Source organism: Plectropomus leopardus, chromosome 5 (genome assembly GCF_026936395.1).
Source record: "Plectropomus leopardus strain MGB_pleo_1.0 chromosome 5, ASM2693639v1, whole genome shotgun sequence".
In the NCBI taxonomy this organism is placed as follows: domain Eukaryota; kingdom Metazoa; phylum Chordata; class Actinopteri; order Perciformes; family Serranidae; genus Plectropomus; species Plectropomus leopardus.
In genome coordinates this window covers 28,036,700-28,056,812 of record NC_142180.1, presented here as the reverse complement: position 1 = coordinate 28,056,812, position 20,113 = coordinate 28,036,700, and the positions used below count along the sequence as shown (strand labels likewise).

General features: G+C 38.9%; 1 protein-coding gene across 7 annotated transcripts in view; it reads right to left on the bottom strand.

The window, feature by feature from the left end:
• Positions 1-6,131, bottom strand: part of celf5a (cugbp, Elav-like family member 5a) — a 220,148-nt gene extending 214,017 nt beyond the window's left edge. For 5 of the 7 annotated variants that reach the window (XM_042482195.2, XM_042482205.2, XM_042482200.2 and 2 more), the window contains exon 1: positions 5,644-6,130. In XM_042482195.2, the coding sequence (XP_042338129.1) occupies positions 5,644-6,001 (358 nt within the window). In that variant the 5' untranslated portion in view covers positions 6,002-6,130. Of the gene's footprint in view, positions 1-5,643 lie in introns of all 7 variants that reach the window. The other 2 variants (XM_042482210.2, XM_088077880.1) reach the window with 1 other exon arrangement.
• Positions 6,132-20,113: the final 13,982 nt, after the last annotated feature.

Sequence of the window (20,113 nt, the reverse complement as noted above, 5' to 3'; positions counted from 1 at the left end):
GCTTCATATTAAGAAATTAAAAAATGGAACCGCCGTTGTTTGTGCAACGCTTTTTCTAAATTTTACACCAGTAGCAGAGTTGTTGACCATGCGAACACAGTGTCCCTCTTCCATTCTTTCTACAACCTTTTTTTTAAGGGTTAGTGTGGCAACATTTTACATATATCCAAACGGACGCTATTAAACCCAAATAAAAGCATATCTCACGTCTTAATCAGAAAGTGCTAAATTCAGAATAGGACCTGATTTGAAAAATGAAAACAGAGTATGCTATCTATATGATCTGCATCAAATTTAGAATTTGTCATATTTAGAATAGTATTATTAGTGTGCATGTGAATGTAGGAGTTGTCCACAATCTTAAACAAACAACCACAGAGCTTCACTTAGCCCATTTAATGAAATATAGATGTAGAGTATAGTTTCGTAAACAAGTGTCTAAGTAATAAAATTGTTGTGTGTTTTCCCATAAACCTCACAGTGCATCTTCCAATATCCCTGCTCGAGGCACCTATTAAGAGCAAACATATTCTAGAAAGGTCGGAATGACGGCACTACCAACATACTGAAAGCATAATATACTGCGAGCCATAATGAATGTTGCATTGGTGCAGGAAATCAATCCATTTGAAAGGCTCTCTCGGGCAGGGATTAAGGGAGAAGAAGCAGACACAGAATAAAAGCCTGGTGAGTTTGGTGTGCGGACGCTAACCTCCAGCAGAGTGCGGCCTTGTCGGCGTGTGAGATTGGCAATCTCCTTGGAAAACCAACGGAAAAGAGGAACAGAGAGAGGGAGGCAGCGCTCCTCATCCTGAAGTCAAGGCCCATAGCGCCTGTCAGTACCAGTTGAGCTGCTGCATCTTTTATGAGGAAAGCCCTGTTGCTTATTACAATATTTACAGACGTTTAAAGATTGCGAAGCAAGCGTTGTTACTGCATTAGCTTGGCTCGGTGGCCTTCGCTCACTAGCCCTGACAGAAGATTTTACTCTGGATTTGTTAAATCAAATCACTGCACACACAACTGCAAGGCAATACTTTTCCCTGTGTCTCTGTTTTCACATACGGAATAAATTCCCTCTTCAAACCTTTTATGAAACTGTTTAACAACATTAGCAACCGTACAATGGACATACCGGCATATGCGCCTCTGATGTCTGTGAAATCAGTAATATCATCACAGAGTGTTGTGTATGTGTCGTCCATATCACTTCTGCAGCTCTGTTTATAGTCTGTAAGTGAATTTATCCCATCTGTTTCCCCAGGGGGGACGCTGTCCTACAGCAGTTCCGTGATCTTTGACACTTTCCATAAGGCACACACAATATGGAAACGTGTAGATGCACTCTCACTTCCATCATGTCAAAGGAGAGAGAGAGAGGCCTCAACAAACCACAGCTTGCTTTAATACTGCCTTTCAGGTATCATTTCACATATGAAAACTGCAGTTAGGATTGATGCATATGCAATGTTCCAACTACTCCTGTTTCCATCATTTTCTCTTTTTTTATTGGGAGGGCAACCCACAGAGGAACGCTATCCATCAGCCTAGCTCAGAGGGAGGAAAAAAATACAAACTTGAATAAATATTTCATTAGATTATTCTGTGATTTAATGTGCTTCTGCTTGGCTGGGGTCTACGGCAATATCTCTGGTCCATTTATAAATGCATTAACACAATGACACCCGACACTAGTTTAATATTGATACCCGCGCTGAGTTGGCCGGCAGATTGAAGCAGCATGGGGATTGTTTTGTCTGTCTGTCCGTCTGCTGTGCTGAATCACACCTGAAGGAAAAATATATATTTTCTTCCTTTTTCTGTCTCTCTAGTTTGAGCTCTTAACTGCATGGGGGAAGATTAGTCAGTCTAAACCAAACTCATAGGATTAAAATCTGCTCAGACAAATAGAGCAATTCAACAAATATCCACACTGAAACAGATCCAGCACTGCTCTCAGTGCTTTTCATGTCCATTTTTGCATAGCAGAACTGTCCATTTGTACACCATAATAATAAATGATCTGAAAACGGCAGCCTTAACACATAAATGAAAACACATTAATAAAATAAGAATACAGATTGAAGCCGTGGTTCAGCTTATATACAAATGTACAAGTGTGTGTTGTGCACGTGTTATAAGTGGAAGCTAATTAGAGCCAAGGGGAGAAGTTTTCACAGTCTGTGATAAATTCAACATCAGGAAATCCTCTACCTATTAATACCAATTGGGCGACAATAATTGGCAGGCCATCGACAGCGTGGGCAGAATTAATCATTTGAAGAGGCAGACTAGACTGAATTTTTAATTGGCAGAGGCAGCCACTGTTTAGGGAGGCAACCAGCTGATCACTCAAGAGACTGCTGCTTCAGACAATGCACATTTGCTAATCCTCTTGAGTCAAGTTATTATGGCCATGCATTATTATCACGCTTTACAAACTAATTCCGTGTTTTCCCTCATGGATTACCAGGGGGAAAAAATAGTTGCATAAGAAAAGAGGAAATGATAAACACACGGAGCGCAATGTGGTTGAAATGAAAATCGAATTGAAAGAATAAGTGGAGTGACTACAAACTACAAACAACACTTACAGTGATGAAAATTGTGTGTGTGTGTGTGTGTGTGTGTGTGTGTGTGTGTGTGTGTGTGTGTGTGTGTGTGTGTGTGTGTGTGTGTGTGTGTGTGTGTGTGTGTGTTTTCATCCCTCTGTCCATCAATGTTTTTGTCGGTCTGAATATGCCTGTGTGAGGGTGCTGTTCCAGTCTTTTCATCAGGATCCATACTCATAATCCTTTTTTCTGCCTAATAATACGATTAACTATAAAATAACCTCATCAGAGATCATTGGCATATTAGGGATTGATTATATATTGTGTGGACTGGATTCATTACATTTTAAGCCATTTAATTGGACAGAACAGTACTTGTTTAAAATTAATTTGTTGTTTGTAAGTTGAAGAATAAAGTTTTTTTTTTCTTTTTTAAAAGTCACATTGAGAAGTACATTTAGGATGAAGTTCTTATTATACTTAACTCAGATCATAGAGATAACTTCATCTACCTGCATTTAGACAAGCTAATGTTTTTCATTTAATAAGATGAAACAAAACTGATGATTGGGATACAATAGATGACGAAAAGTTAAGATTATTTCCGACTTCATATGCTTATAAAAGGGCGATTTCACTTTGTTTCACAGCTCTTTAAAATTTGATTTTTGCATTTTAAACTGACAAGAGACCTGAGAAAGAGATTTCACTGAATACCAAAAAATGTTTTTATTCCGTTTACTTTTACCACCAGACCATGAATGATGTAATAATTGATATAAGTTATTATCTTAATGTGAAGAAAAAAAGGAATAGGTGAGCAAATAATTTGCTGTGTTTATGCTAAACTACTACCAATAATAAATGACTGAATTTATTCCATTGCTGTAACTGTGCCATACATTTCAATTGAATTATACACAGGTCTATCAAAGCTCTATATCTGGTCTATAAAAATACGACTAAGAGCCTAAATTGACTTTTCCGCGATGCCATTATCAGGCGACAATCCCTCAAGAACTAAATACTGCAATCATTATGCAACACGGGGCAATGACATTTTAGTATATGTATGCACACACATGCACACACAATGTACCGATGAATGCTACACTGAAGAGATGTCTTCTGTTCCAAATAAACACTGGAGAATCAGGAGAGTGCCATGTGGCTTCATGAAATATTTGGCTTATGGAAGCTACGATTGCACAAATCTATTGGTACATCCAGCAGGAAACCTTCATTAGCATGTTTTGATCCAGATTTTTAGATTTTGCAGACTAGATCATTTTTATTAGATCACTATAATTGTAGCATGAACATGCATGCCCATGTATATATATATGTTTACTTTTTTCTTTGTATTGATTTCTGTTAGTTATGCATTATTTATAATAATCTTGTTAAGTTTTTTTCTTTGTTGCAAAACTGCATCCTCTAAGACTGTGTGATCAATCCCTTGATGTCAATCATATTAATTAATATATAGGGCCAAAAAAATCTATTTTTTAAACAGCCTCAAAACATGGGCTTTGTAACAGTTGTGCACTACTTTGTAATGGATACAAATGTAATGTTTTTGATGGTGATTCTATATGGCATCGAAGACATTGTTTGCAAATGGCATTTACATTACTGTCACAGATTGTCATTTGTCTTTTCTAAATGCCACTGCAATAAAAGGCTTATCTCCTGTACTAACATCCTTCATATCAACATCTGCTCTGCAGGAGATGGAAAATCCAAGACGCGAAATTAAATTTAGGGGGGAAAAAAAGCTTTCTTTTTTTCTTGACAAATACTTTGACAAAATGAGAGTCATGGCTATGTTTTTGGTGTGTGACACTAAAAAAGCACACATTAAATAAACCGTAAATGTTGGACAAAATAATACAGCGTGAACATGGTGTTGCAAATTATAATTGCAACAAGACTGACAATTTTGATACTGGAGGCAGCCATTAATATCATTTCATGATCAGTCTTTTACATGAATGTCATTGTGATCATTTTGGCCAATTTACTGTACAGATCTCAAGAGGCTGTGGTTTTTTTCTTGCAACCTGAGAGCAAAAATGAAAGTTGGCTGAAAGTGATGATGCTGATGATGCTGATGATGATGATGATGATGATGATGATGATGATGACGTCTATACTGCGTGGATCGACTGTGAGGGGTGGTGGTGGGGGGACCACGTATTGTGAAATGGTTTTCCCACCCAGGCAGTGATCTCCAGCGCACATCCTTGATAACCAACTTCATTATAGAAGGTGGAAGTTGTCACTGTGTGTGTGTGTGTGTGTGTGTGTGTGTGTGTGTGTGTGTGTGTGTGTGTGTGTGTGTGTGTGTGTGTAGTGTGAGCAGAGTGGATGTACGCCCCTCCGCCTCTCCTCAACCTTCCATTTCAGCACAAGCAGCGCAGCATCTCTGCCCACTCTCCGTGGCGACGTCCGTCATCTTGCGACAGTTTCTTGCGCCCTTTGGAGACATTGTGGTATATTGGACTGATTTCTCTGTGTCGGGTGGGTTTTGCTGAAACCCAGCCTCCGTTCGCACATGGGGGAGATGTTAAAGGAAGCGTATAGGGATGAATAAATGATGCCGCCCCTTTCGCAAAAGACGGGACTGGCAAAAGGGAAGGCTCTTTAAAAATGCATCCTTTCCAAGCGCCTCTGCCCCACTTAAGAGCGTGTTAAGAAAATAGCAATAAAACACAGAACATGACCAACACAGTTTGTCACCCTATCAGTTATGATACTGCACGCGCTCCCTGTTTTTGTAAATCTCCCATTTTGCATGTCAGTGTACCTGTGACATCATCAAGATGGAAATGCAAAATATTAGAGAACTTTATAAACAAAGCAATCATAACTGGGACAAAATGACAAGCGTCATGAATGTTAGATGAAAATATGTGATGCACATGATGAATTGTTTGGAGTAGTATCTGGATTACCCATAAATGTAAACAAAAGTGATATTTTTCGCCATATATGTCAACACAAATGAGTTTAAAATGTGCAGGAAATAATAAAAAAAGATATTAAGCTTTCTATGGGCCTCGCAGCCATTTGAGGGGCGACACGTTACCTTTGTGCATGCCGGTGTATCGGTCCTTGAGAACTGTCAGTTCGTGGATTTTCCCAAACTGTTCAAACAGGGGTTTCAGGTCTTTTTCTTCCAAGTTCCGCGGTATCTGCCCGATAAACAGCTTAATGGCATCTTGGTCTTTCATGTTGCCGCTCTCCGGATGAATTGAAATGGGTTCTGACCCGTTCATGGGTTTCGGAAATGTGATCTGAGGGTACTGGTGCTGATGTGGGATAAGTAGTAGTGGTTGTTGGGTCGGTGGTGCCCCCGGTCCGGTGAAAACCAGGCTGGAGTGAGCGGGCTGGGGCTGCTGTGGATGGTGCTGCCTTCTTGTTTCAGTCTGAGTGAATCTGGCCATTCTGAGCTGGGAGCAGAGTGGATAATAATGACAACACACACACACACACACACACTGTGAGAGAGCAAGCACTCAGCTGGAAACCAGGCTGACTTTCTATCCGACACACAACACACACGCACACACAGTACAAGGCAGGCAGAGGGGGGCGATAGCGGCGGAATAAAGCGCACAGGAGCGCTATTAGACGCTCTGGAGCGACACCCAGAGGCAAATATGCACTACTTCAACTGAGGAAAAAGGCTGCAAGAAATGTGAGCTTTAGTGACATGACTGAGCATGTTTGTAAAACACCTTCCTACTAAACAGTGTTAAAAAAAAAACTACTGCAAATACTTAAGTAAAAGTAGCAACACAATGAAGCCTAAAATATTCCCCTTTTTTCCACTGCACAGACTTTGACAGGAGCAGCACGGGTGTTACTAATAACATTAACGATGGCTCCTTTCTATTTGAGTGTCTCAGTAAGCCATGACAGCCTTGATTAAGTTTATCATTTACAGCTGTGCATTGTTAAAGTGTCCTCCATGAAAAGGCAGAGTACAAGTTAAAGCCATTAAAGGGGAACTACACCTGTTTGGAAAATTCATACGTTATTCCGACAGTTTAAGACAGTCCAAAAATGTTAGTAAGCATGAACAGCTCTCTCAAAAATCCCAAAGTTAAGTGCTAAAACTAATTTTTTTATGACATCAAGTAATATCTGGAGCTGTTCCATAGACAATGAATTTGGAAAGATGTTAGATGACATTGAGAGTGGCCATGAGAGTTTCTGAGTATATGGGTAGATTTTCTGTTTAATAATGGAGATCATTACAATAGAATAAAGTCAATTTGGGTATAAAAAAAAGAAAACAAACATTCTGTGGGTCTCCTGTTCACTGTCTATGGAGTAGCTCAGACTTAATACACATTTTAGACTTACTTCTCTGGTTTTGGGATTTGAGAGAGAGAGAAAGAAGCTCATGTTCACAAATATTGATTGAACTTTTCTAAGCCATCAGAAAAAAATTGGACAAAACATTTTTTTTAACTTGTAAACAAGTGTTGCCAGTAATATGAACATAATTCATACTACTTTAAAATAATTGATGCGTTAATCTGAAAGCCGTATTTCAGTGTAAGTTGTATGGGTTGTGAGTCTGATGATGTACTTACTGAAAGTAAAATGCTGACATAGGCTACAGTAAAGTGAAATCTACAAAGTTACTGCAGTGGTTGGATAAACTTTAATTGAAACTTTGTAGATAAATGAAGTGAAACAGTCCAATACTTCCCCCTGAAAAGTGGTGGAGAAAGGTTTTAAGCCTCACAAAGTTAGAAAAGGTATATCTCGACTGTGTGTGAGTACAGTACTCTCCTAAATGTCCTTAATTTCTTCAGCTGTTAAACACAAACCACTTAGCAGGTTTGCATGTATTAGGCTAATCAATCAATTCCAAAGTCTCAATGATAAACACTGGCATGCAGATGTCACTACAGTGTCTACTCACAGTGTGTAAGATACAGTCACAGAGGAATAGGCAACTGCTCAAATATGGGTCTATCGAAAAGCACAAGACATTTTTTAGTAACAAAAATAAATTTAGATTGGATATTCATTTTTTTTCTTGAAAATCACAACTAAAAAAATGATACTACAAATGCAAAAATGATGATAATGATGACGATAATACTTTGTTGGATCAAGTAATGTTTTTGTCTAGCATTACAGCATTTGCAACATCAACTAAGGCAAACATTGTCTTATGTGTAGGATTTAGTAGCATCTAACAGTGAGGTTGCAGAGCTGAAACTCCCCCTTTGTGCCAAGTGTGTAGAAAAAAACATAATTATGAATATTCCATTTCTGCCTATAGATGCACCAAAATCCTGGACCTTAAAGACAAGAAACAAGGACACATACTTTACTTTGAACATAACAATAACCAAAACAATATATTCAAGATTTTTTAATGTACATTTGATCCGGAATTAAGCTCCATATTTAATTTTAGGATTGACTGGTACAAGAAAAGAGTGCCTCAGTCTGGCATTTTTAAATTGGGGAACCCTGTATCTCTGATTAAAATTATGCTTTTGTGATTTCATAGTTTCACACAATCTGCTTCCCTATTTTACATAGCTCTATGTTGTGTTTTTCAGCTCTGGTGCCAAGATTTTGTGGGCATGCGTTTAAATGTTTTTAGGAGCACAATAATATAACACTGAAGTATACTTTGTAGACCACTTAAAGAAATGACTGCTGCATCATGTTTTAAAAAAAACTCTTTAAGTTTTACTTCTAACATTTATGCTCAGAGTGGTGAAATACACACTCCTATTAATTGTACAAATTACAGTATAAGCTGGCATGTGCCTCTGCGACTCTAAATGATAGTAGTTAAAAGATGCTACCAAGCATGCATGCTGTACAGTAAATGCTGCTTCAAGTGACAAGTGGCATTGCTATCTGCAATCTGTCATTAGATTGAGTCAAGGGACCAGCAAACATTAACCACAATTAGCAGACTTACTGTAAGTACTTTTCAAATAGCAAACGGGCTAATCCCCCACGAGAGGGTTTATTTGCATCATTTGCCTTCTCTTTGCAGACACTGTCAATAGCACTCAGATCCAAATCCATCATCAGAATAAAATCCTTATTTCACTGTTACCGAAAAGAGAGCAACACCAACAAAAAAGTGATACACAACAGGCAGTATCGTTTGACTTGCAACTTAGCCGCAGACCGCCCTTTAACTAAAACACATCCGCTGGACAGATTTCTAATTAGACCCTATTTAACAGTGGATTAAATAAAGTGATATATACAGTCTGTGACAGCAGGCTCAAGGCTGCAAGGTGAATCGATACTAGCTGCTGGCTGCGGCTGCGGCTGCTTCTCTTACTGTGGGGGAGCGGCACCACAGGGGGTCCCCCTTCCTAGAACTTTGACTTACGAGTGGCTGCATCACCGTGTGTGAGAGAATCGCCTTCAGCTGCCTCTGCTTCTCTGAATTCAGCCATGTACCTGCAAAGCAAAGGAGAGGCTCACATTCAAAGGGCCTCGGCAGAAACAGATTCTCAACAAAGTTCAGGGTTGAGAAGTTTGGAGAAAGACACAAGAGGAGACGGTTGTTTTTCACTGGGAGGGAAGTGGGAATAATTTCAGCTCTATTGAACTCGTGCTCATAATATTTCTTTCTGCAAAGCTCAATAAGTGCCAAGAGTGGAGGGAAAGACATCAGCAGGCAGGGGTACACATTGACATTACCAGTCAATAAAACAGTGGGTGGTAGCTACACATACACAGGGCTTTTTTTTCATTGTAAACTTGTTCTTGAATGTAATTCTTTGAAGCAGTAGGTCCCAGAGTGCCGTGCGAGATGCTGAAACTGCTGTTTGTTTTTTCGATTTGCGCACCCAAGTCGTTGTGTTACTTTATGCTCTGCTCATCATGTTATAAATGTATTGATTTAAAGACGCAGGGTACTCACTGAATGTGGCCTGGCCATCTGAATGGAAGTTAGCAGGGGCGGGAGTCAGAATAGATGTGTTTGGCGAACGGCTCAGTGTGTTTGCCTCCTTACATTGGTAGTTCGGAAACAAAATGAGGACACAGTTCAGCTCATACTGAATAAACGCTGTCATGGCAAGAGCTCGCTGGACTCTGAGGGAGGTTGAGTGGCTATTTTTAGGGATGTGGTCAACACAGGGGGAGGGGTATTAAGAACTTCAACTTTGTGGTTTTTATTGACCAATGCCATTAGTGTTTCGCCAAGCTGAAGGCAGAGACAAGAAATCAATAAAGGTCACACTATTAGTGCGAACTAAAAAGTTACATACAATTTAACTGGCTGGCGTTTATTCTGCTGCTTGTTAATCAGTCTGGACCCTGAGAGGGCAGCAGTCTGGCTGGATCTGTTCAGCTTGGGAAGTCTGGGAGGCCCAGAGGGAGACAAAGGCAGCTATGGGAGTCATTTTGCATTCTGTGTGCACTTGTAGACATACAGTCAAGACAGGCAGGCAGACACACACTTCCTAATTACCCAACATTATTCTCCACATCTACATTGTGCAAACACAGCAATGCACAAATAGCATACAGTGAATGTGAGTACACACAATTTAACTTTGCCATATGCCGTCTAGTTAGGAGTTGGAGTCAGTGAGTGAATGAGGGACTTGACAAAACAATGTGTGCAACACTTTGCTGTTAAGGGGAAGCTTCGTCTCTGCTTGGGCTGGCATGGCAAAGTTCTGAAAGTGTAGTTGAGGTTTAATAAGCGGTAAGAGTTGGAGGTGTCCCCTGGTGCCTAATTCACCATCGCACTCCGGTTATGCATTGCAAAGCATGCTCATTCGACTGTAAGGTGTTGTTCAGGAAAATTAGGGTGTGATGTGATGATGGCATATCACACTGGAGACAGTTTTATGGACCACTGACTTAACAGGCTGATGAGATGTGATAAGAGCGGGCTGAACTGTGGAGTTATTGTGCCGCACCTTTCCCTCTCGGCCCTTCCCTGGTCTAAAAGTAGTGTAGAGCTCTCTGGTATCGATCAGAACCTTTCCACTGAAGAACACCAACATGTTTTTACTGATGTTTTCCTTTTGCAAGCAATGAAGGAATATAATTGTGTCATGTATGTAGAAATTCTCTTTTTGTGAGGTGTAAAAAAATCAACAGAGGGCCATTTTGAACATTGATTTACCATTAGACCCACTGTAATCCCTAATGGAGCTATGGACAAGAGACAGGTTTACTTGCTGCATATCCTTTTATTTTTGGAAAGATAAATGGCTCTTGCATTTTATATAAACTCTAGGAACACTAGGAAAAACTTTTTTGTGGAAATCTTTGACTTGAATTGCTTCAAAGTAAAGTTTTTTTTAAAACATGCCTAGAGATAGCCTTACATATCCAGTAGTTACAGATTAAAATGTTTGAACAATTCTCTAATTATTATATATCAGCTTACTTTAGATATTTATGACTAACGACTAAGAAAGAAAGCAATATATATATATAAAAAAAACACAGAATTACATAAAGAAACACCAAACCACCAAAAAGAGACGTTAAACAACCACAGAGAGATGCAGGAAGGAACTATAAAGAGACAAAAAAAACAACCGAAAAGACACAAATATACATCAAAGACACACAAAATGACCTTGATGAGATGCAAGGGTGTGACTGAGAGACACGAAACGACTACACAGAGACAAAAACAACCACAGGGCACTAAAAAATTCTGACAAAAAGATGCACAACAAAGATGAGAAAAGAAAAAAAGAGGCAAAACTAAAAAAACAGACGTCTTGCTCCTATGTAGTAGAAGTAGTGGGACTTTTTGCATATCTGTGCCCAGGGGCTCATTGTCTCATAATCACTACCACAAAATGTATTACATAACTACAATAAAGTTTACATATTCTGACATAATACGATTAAATCAGGGCATGTAGGCATCAATAATTGCAGTATAATCCAATAATATAATATACATCATTCTGAAACAGGCCTCTCTGCATAGTGAATACTTTTGGTACTTTAAGTATATTTTGATGCTAATATTTTGTATATTTTGTACTTTTTCTAATGTAAATTAGATTTGGAATGCAGAACTTAAACTTGTGAGTATTTCTACGCTGTGGTATTGCCAAAAGTTCTGAGTACTTCTTCCATCACTGCTGATTTGGCTCAAGCTTTAACCCAAATCCAGGATTTTGCTTCCAACTGGGCAGGTTGCTCTTGGTCCACGGAGCGCTGTAAAACAGACAATTTTCTCCTGCACCGGGTCTCTTGCTGCGTAGTACATGAGTTGCAGGATTAGAGAAGGGCAGGAATGATTGGAAATAATGAGCCAATTTTGAAATATTGAAGATTCATTTTATCAGCCAAAAATGGGCTCTAAAAGAATCCCACATGCTGAGATTGTTGCGGTTTTGCTGTACGAGGGAGAGAAATAGTCCGCCTGCAGAGCAATCTTGTCTTTCTTGCTAATCTGAGTCACTGCTGTGATGTGAGCAGCCCCTACAACTACCTCAATTTCAAGATTGTCTGGACTGCTGCTGTTTTGGTATTAATACAATTATCTGCAGAAAAACATCATTATATCAACACGATGTTCAAACTCCTATGTCCCTCTTTGTACCCTGGATCAATCTAGTGCATTTTGTAGCGAGAATATTTGAAAATATGACAGGGTTGCAACTTTGAAACAGAAGATGCAGACTAGTAAGAGGATGTGTTTAGGTTAGTACATGTTTAAACCCACCAAACAAGTGATCCAGTCCCTACTGCTGAATCTTATTTCTGGCCCGTTTTTTGGTTGGAAAATCTGAACAGAATTGTGAAAGGCACATAACAACAATAAGTGTACTCTAATCTCATCCATTAAAAAGATACATGCAAATAAATGGTTACTTTGGACTGTAGTAGCATTACGCTGTCATCAAACTAAACACTGATTTAACCCTTTGACATCTAAGCAATTTAACATGATAGGGCCCAAAAAATGGCAAGAAATGAATGAATTTTAAGAAAATTACCTGAAAATAAGTAAAAAGAAGATCAAAGTAAAAAAAAATAAAAAATCTATTACATAATTTTAGATATGTAATTATAAATAGCTTTTACAATTTTTTGCAGTTTGCACAACATTTCTTGGCAAGATGCTCATTGTGTTTTTTCCATGTTTTTTAAAAGAAATCAAACAAATGTTCTTAGATGTCCAAGTTTAAAATGCTTGTGAAAGGTATCTGAACATAGTACAAGAAAACTGATGTTTCCTTGATGATCTTTTGATGATCAGGGTTAGCCAGGCCCCTACAATATGGTCCCACCAGTACAGCCATGAGCAGACTCCAAGATGATGGGCCCCTGGGCGCAGGTATGCAAAGGGCCCCACCACCTCTTCTACATAGAACACAGACTTTGTGGTGGTTACACATCTCTAGCCAATATGCATCATTTTGTGGTTTTGTTACCAGTCATTTTGTGTCTCCTTGTGGTTATTTTTTGTCTTTTTGTAGTGTTTTTGTCCCCCATTTTGTGTCTTACTTTGGTAGTTTTGCATCTTTTTGGTTACTTTTGTTGCTTTTTAGGCAGTTTGTCTCTCTTTGGAGGTTTTTGCATATCTGTTCGGTACATGTTAATTTAGGTGTCACTTTGCAAGTGAAGGCCAGGAGGCCCAATAACACTTTGGGGCCCTGGGTCTGTCCCCAGTAGAGCCATTCAGTTACCCATCCATGACTACAGCACATTATTATATAAGAAAATATCAGTGATTCTTGATCCATGGTTAAATTTGCACTTACATTTTCTCCCCACCAGATGGAAGCTGTGTTCCACTATGATTTCCCCTCAAATCCTACTATTCATGTAAGGACACCTGTTTCTAAATAATGACTCAACTACAATAAATTATTGCCAGTTCCCCTGAAGCTGTGTCTTAAATATCACACTCGCAGTTAATAATCCAAATCAAGAAAAAAAGTCTCTTACAGAAACTGGAAGCCGAAGAAACAGGGCTTTGAAGATAGCTCTGAATATTTTGCCTCCACAGTTGGCTGGTTATCTCTTTGCTTTGGCACAGTGTGTGCATGTTAAAAAAAATCAGCTGTTGTGAGAAACTTTACAGTGCCAAAGTACATGTGTAGGAAGGCCTATATGATAATAGAGGCTATGTAAAAGTGTTGGTATTTGATAACATATGCAGTTGTAAAGTGTCTTTGGCTCTGGTGAATTTGGGCACATTAAGGCTGTTTCAGAGCCACTGAACAGCTGCTGTGTTTAGGACTTGAGGGGACATCGGGGAAAGGTGCCCCGAACAGTCCTCCCACACACGTCAATATCTGACAGCAGCTTAAAGCTTTCATTATTTCTGTACAGCATATGGGTCATGATTCAGGAATGTGTATATGTAACTGCCCTCTTTCTGCATGAATACCACATTTGATTACAGTGGCCTTGCCTTGAGATACAAAATGCAGCCTCTTCGATGGAAATTAAACCAGGGAAGATAAAACACTCAATTTCAGTATCAAATGAAAGGAATACTTCTCCTCACTGTACTTACCCCGTATTACATGAAATTCATTAAATTGAATTCTCGTATGCCTCTGTTAAACGAAGAATCTCAAAAAATAAGAAAATTCTCGATGAACTGAAGTCAGAGGGGTCTATGTTTAACAACAGAAAAACTATATCGAAACATCTGTCTACAAACTCTGCAGTAAAATCTAAGTCTAATTTGTCCAATCATATGTTAAGTACTTCCCTAAAATGGTTCTTTCTGATGAGTAACTGAGCTAAAAGTTAAATAAGGCTATGCTCTCTTGAAAGCCAGACTTCACTGACAAAAACAGTAATTTTACCTTGCTGAAGGCAGGAACTCTTTGTTTACTGGTGCCTCAGTCAGTTAGTTTTTGTGTCACTGTGCAATTTTGTTGTTTTAAGGGTTGTTTCAGATTCGGCAAAGTCTCACAATTACACAAACAAACTATCCCATCAAAGCTGCAGTAGACCAGCAACTCCTGTGTTCTGCAACTTATAATTACCGTTTTTGTCAGTAAAGTCTGGCTTTGAAGACAACATTGATTAAGTGTCACCTTTAGCATAATTCCCTGTTGGAAAGGGCTGCTGACAGCAAGGTAATGCAATGTGTTTAGGAAGTACTGAGCATATGACTGGAATGACTTAGCCGCAAACACTGCAAGTAAGGAACGGACTTCACTGCAGCTCTATCTTACCTAAAGTTTAGATCTAAAACATAACCAGAATCAACTTGCATGGCAGATGTTTAAGTAAACACATAATAAACATGATTTAAATTGGATGAATTGAATTACAAAGCAGGCAATACTATCACAAAAACATATGAAAAGACTTCCTTACCTCAATTTCTTTTTTGTTTTTTTCCTCAGTAACTTGGCTGTGTCTGCTACAGGGTGCTACTCCCTCAATAAAGTCTAAACTAAGCATGTGAAAAGGGAATCAGGTGATTCATAGTTTGTTCCTGATTGGAGAAATTGAAAATGTTAAAACTTTCCCTGGTCTCCCTTACTGGACATATTACATTTAACATGACAATGCAAAAAAAACAAACAAAAATGTTTGCCATTATGAATAGAGAGCTGTCTCAGTCTGTTCCTTTGTCCCTCTTCTTTAGCCACACCTCTACTTCATCAATGACTTGTAGTCGACATTTTCTATCTGTCCACCAGATGTCTTCCTCTCCTTTCAATATTACCTGATAGCTACACCCTACTACACACCTGTGTCCACGTCCCCAATCAGCCCTGCTTGACCTTCCTCACCCACCTGCGTCTCAGTACCACCTCTTTTTGTTCTTTGAGGGATCATTGTTGTTGCCTTGCCTCCTTTTACCTGCCTGCTACTTGGACTCTCAGCCCACAAGCCATTATACAAAGTATCACTGAATTCATTCTGCTGCCTCAGGTTTTGTCTGCATCTAGTTGACTCCCAGACATCCCAAATTAGGTGGAAGAAGGAGTTATGGCAGCATGTCTGCGGGACAGCCCAAAGCAAGAACTCCTCTCTGCATGGGGCAGAGACTCCCTCCTGCAAAATGACATGTTTGAAGCTATAGTGAACTTGATCTTCAGTCAAAGGTTTTCTGAAGCAGGTGCTGTTCAAGCACCGGATGTTACATAAAAACATTACAATTCAAAAGAAAAACAATTATTTTCCTAAATAAGGTGCATGCAAACAGATGTGCATACCTTTGTTATGCAAATGACATCAAGATGGTCAAAATAATTGTGCAATTGACCTCTAGACATCATACAAAAACAGTCACACATGGTCGAGGTTGCTAAGCTACAGTGGCTGGTTAACCATCATGTACAGCATGAACAGAGGACGCTCATAGACTCCGTTTGATAAGTTTAACAGCCCAGAGAAGACCGAAAAGTGATGCAGCAGTCAAGAATAAAACATATGCTGGAATTTAAAAATTACAATAAAAACAAACTATAAAAACACTAAAAAATAAATATGTACAAAAAGCTTTAGCTGTTATGTTTGGACTTATTTCATAATTATTTGTTGCTCTATAGTTGATTGAATGCATAGTTTTAATGTATAAATATGCTCTTCTAATAGTAGCCTAATAAGCTTTAGGATATTTTTTTTTTTAAAGAAAACTCAACACAGGATCTTGTTGGGACAGGACTCATTCTTCCAGGATTTGAGTGGGACAGGAATTTAGTTTTTAATCTTTATTGGGATTTGGACAGGGGTTTTTATGTAGGAGAGGGATGGGACAGGAGTGAAATTCCACTCCCTTGTCATCCTCTACTAACCATTGCCCAAACATCCAGTGGACACGAGCATTAATTGAAGTCATGTTTTTCATACCTGAGGTCTAGATGGTTCTCTTCACCCACTCCTTGTCTACTTTAGGTCTAGCTATTTTTTTCATCCTACAAAGTGCAATCAGTCTGAGTGTAACAGAGTCAGTCATACAGAAAAAAAAACAAAAGGAATGAGCTCAGAGAGGCTCATGGGCCAGTGTAAGAGTTTACTAACAGGGATCAAAGAAGTGTTATCGCCTCCTGCAAACATCAACAACTTAAACCACAACTGACATCAGCAAAAACTATCCTACATTCAATTTTAAAAATACAACACCTGGCACTCCACTTTTCTTTGAAAAACTCAGAGTTGCAGCGCTGCTTGTGACTGGAAAAGATAAAACCTCAAGAGAAAGTCCGTGACTTTTGAACTATCTGGCCTGCTGTTTGGAGTTGTTGCCCCAAAATGCCTGCAGGCCGGTTAGTCTCGAAGATTTATGTCCTTAGGAACATTGCAGGAGCATCAAAACAGGATTTAAACCATAACTTCAGACTTCTTCATTTATTTATCATTTTCTGAACAGTTTATCCTGTTCGAGGGGGGGCGGCGGCCTGGAGCTCATCCAGCACACACTGGCATACATTAGCCCCACAGGGCTAACACTGACGAAAACTCTCACACCTGAGTGTAATTCTGTGTTTCACACTCACCTGATCTGCATCTTTTACTGTGGGAGGAAACCAGAGCACACAGAGAAAGTGCAGGCACAATGGCGTAAGATATTTTATCTTTGCTAAAGTTAAAATGTCCTCTTTTGTCCTTGTACTTATCTCTTCTTTATACTCTGAAAGAGTGAAATCCAAGTCAATTATTCCATTAAAACTATACTGTTGCATTTCACACTTGCTTTGTTTCCTGTGCATGAAATTGGTTTTTATAAATAAAACCACTTCAAAACTTAATAGATATAAAGCTAAATAAATAAAGCAATTTGAAAGCATAGATTGAGCGTGTCCTTATTCTTAAAATTCTGTGTTCCCTTCGGCTTCTTGTGCCTGAGTTGTTTATCCCCGTAGGCTGATACATTTCAACAGAAACTTTACTGATAAACTGCAGTAAACTGTGATAGGTTTTGTGATATCAGCAGTTTTCAGTGCAGGGACACCACAATTAGCTCGGTATTTTAAATTAGACCCAACATTTCTTTACTGCTGTTAACTTTGCTGATACAATCAGTGCTGATTTTGTATGCTGATACAGTTAAATGCCACTGCCATGAAACTAGAGGCCCAAGTGTGTTTGCATAATACATATACCAGTGAAATGTGCAGTGGTAAATAAACACAAAGCTGAGGATTGTTGTTTGTGACAGTCGAGCTCTTTATGACAAAATACGTCAGAGGGCTGAGAACTTTTTTCCTCACCTCTTCGTTTAGATCAGTGGTTCCAACCTTTCTCTTGCAGGGACCTGTTTTCTGTTATTGAATAAACTCATGACCCATTACCAAGGGACATATTCTATGGATATTTTTTATTATTTTCAATGCATAACGAACGAACTGTACAATTAACCTAAAATCAACCTAAATAGTGAGCGCATTAAATGCAGGAAGTTTTTGTAAAACAATCATTTGTATCACAGATGAGTTTTCCTGATATTTTAGGAACATTTAGTACAATATTCTGTATTCTGGTTTTTGGGGGTTTTTTTTCAATTTTAAACACTAATTCATGCTTGATAGATTTCTTTTTTTGACAAATTTTAATGTTTTCTTCATTTGTGGATTTGTAGAACCCAACCATCGCCCCTTGCACTCCTTATATTACATCGTTGCCAGTAACATTTCAACCTGACGCCATCCTGCTGCATTTCATGTGCATATGACAGGTTCGGTCCGGCTACATCCTCAAGTGACACACATATCAGACAGACATGGCGGTTGCTGTCTTGCTTTCTGCTGTCATATAACAACACTGCGACTTGTTCTGTTCGGCTGCATTCTTACCTGATTCTATCCAGCAGCGTTTCATACACACGGGAAAGGTGCCTTTTGGTATCGCTACCTAACGCCAAAAGCACTGTCAAGGTGGCTTCAGGACCTCCTGTGAAGGTCGAGGGACTACTAGTGGGAATCGAGATTGGGATCCAAAGGTTTAGGTTGTGGTTCACTTGCTGTTATTTCTCATGGGATTTTTTGATCGTGCTTTTGTGGCAATGCTTCAGAGTTTTACCATTCAGTTATTATGCAGTTTGTCACAATTTGTGTGATATTATGTCAAATGTCAATCACACATTTCCAGATCCCAATGAGATTATAACTGCAAAGGAAAGTGATATAACTCTTAGTGATATAAAACAAAACAGTAAGACAATTTTATTATTTGAGAAATTTAGACCAGCAAAGCTTTGCCACCTTTACTTGAACAACAAAAATGTCACATTATATACTGGCAAGTAGTGCTGAATGTAAGGCCTCAGAAACTAAGTTTCAATAATACTGCAGCCATTTTTTTTCTCCTCTTTCAAAAAAATGTCTTAACTTCTTCTTCCTCCCATGGAGCTTTTGACAACAGACCTTCTTTTGCGAAAAACACAATATCACACAGATCTCAGATCAGAGTCATTCATACAGCCTTGATGTTGATCTTAACTCACACAAGAGAGTCAATGCAAATGAGCCAATTGTCACATTGCTGATCTGAAATGCTGATAGTCTCTCAGACCCAGACCTTGAATGGTATTCAGTATGCTTGGTAGATATAGTATTCACTGCCTCTGTGGTGTTTTGCTCAACAGAATTATTTTTTTTCTCCTTTATCTGACTGCATTGGCAAAAACGCTTCAAGATACACAGATACATTGTAAGGCTTTGATAAGCAGCATATAGGGTAGTGATAGCCAAAAGCTGAATGCTGCCTCAGGATCCTTTTGCAACAGTTTAGAATGAAAAACAGATGAGCTCAGCTGTTTGAAATCTTTTTGCAAAACATTGCATGAATAAATTATATGATGAAACCTGTTCTAATGGTTGTAAACAGAGATAAAAGTCCCAGTAGCAACACAGTGCAACACATTATTAAACATGTACCAGTGAAAATCTGAAAAATACCCGGGTTAAATAGGACCACAATAAAAGTGGTAGGTTTTTTTTGAGAAGATGCCACTACTCCAATTACAATATTCATGTACGATGACAGCCAGTAAATGTCACATCTGTCAGCCACACTACTGCACCATCGCCAGATTATATCCCATACTCTTATAGAGTAAGGATTCTCATTAGTTTTATTTAAGAGTTATTTTGTGGGATTTTTATTTTAAAGTCCCTGTGCACTCAAAAAAGTTTTTCTTATGGTTATGTCTCCTAAAATGTCTGACCTTGACTATACTGACTTGTGTCAGTGCAACATTTGTGACTCAACAGGTGTTTTCACATTCCTCTAAAGGGCATAATGTCTGTGCACTTCAATAAAATCGGAGAGAAACATATCATATTGTCAAACATATGCCCGGCAAGCTAGATTAGATTCATCACTAATGCAAAAGCCAATCGCTGTCTAATACAGGAAACACATATCAACAGAGTAACCGTCTTCGACACAACAACCTCTAGCAGAGACCAATTTGTCAGCAGAGCAGAGTTGTCATTTGCAGACCAAGTTTGGTATTTGACAGGTGAGGATGTGTTGGTCTGACTATATGGCTAAATCTCTCTAATGCTAACACTAGCCATCTTCATTCCCACTACTCTTTCACCAGTCAACCTTTTGTTAGCAGGACTAAAAAGAAGAAATTGAAGGCA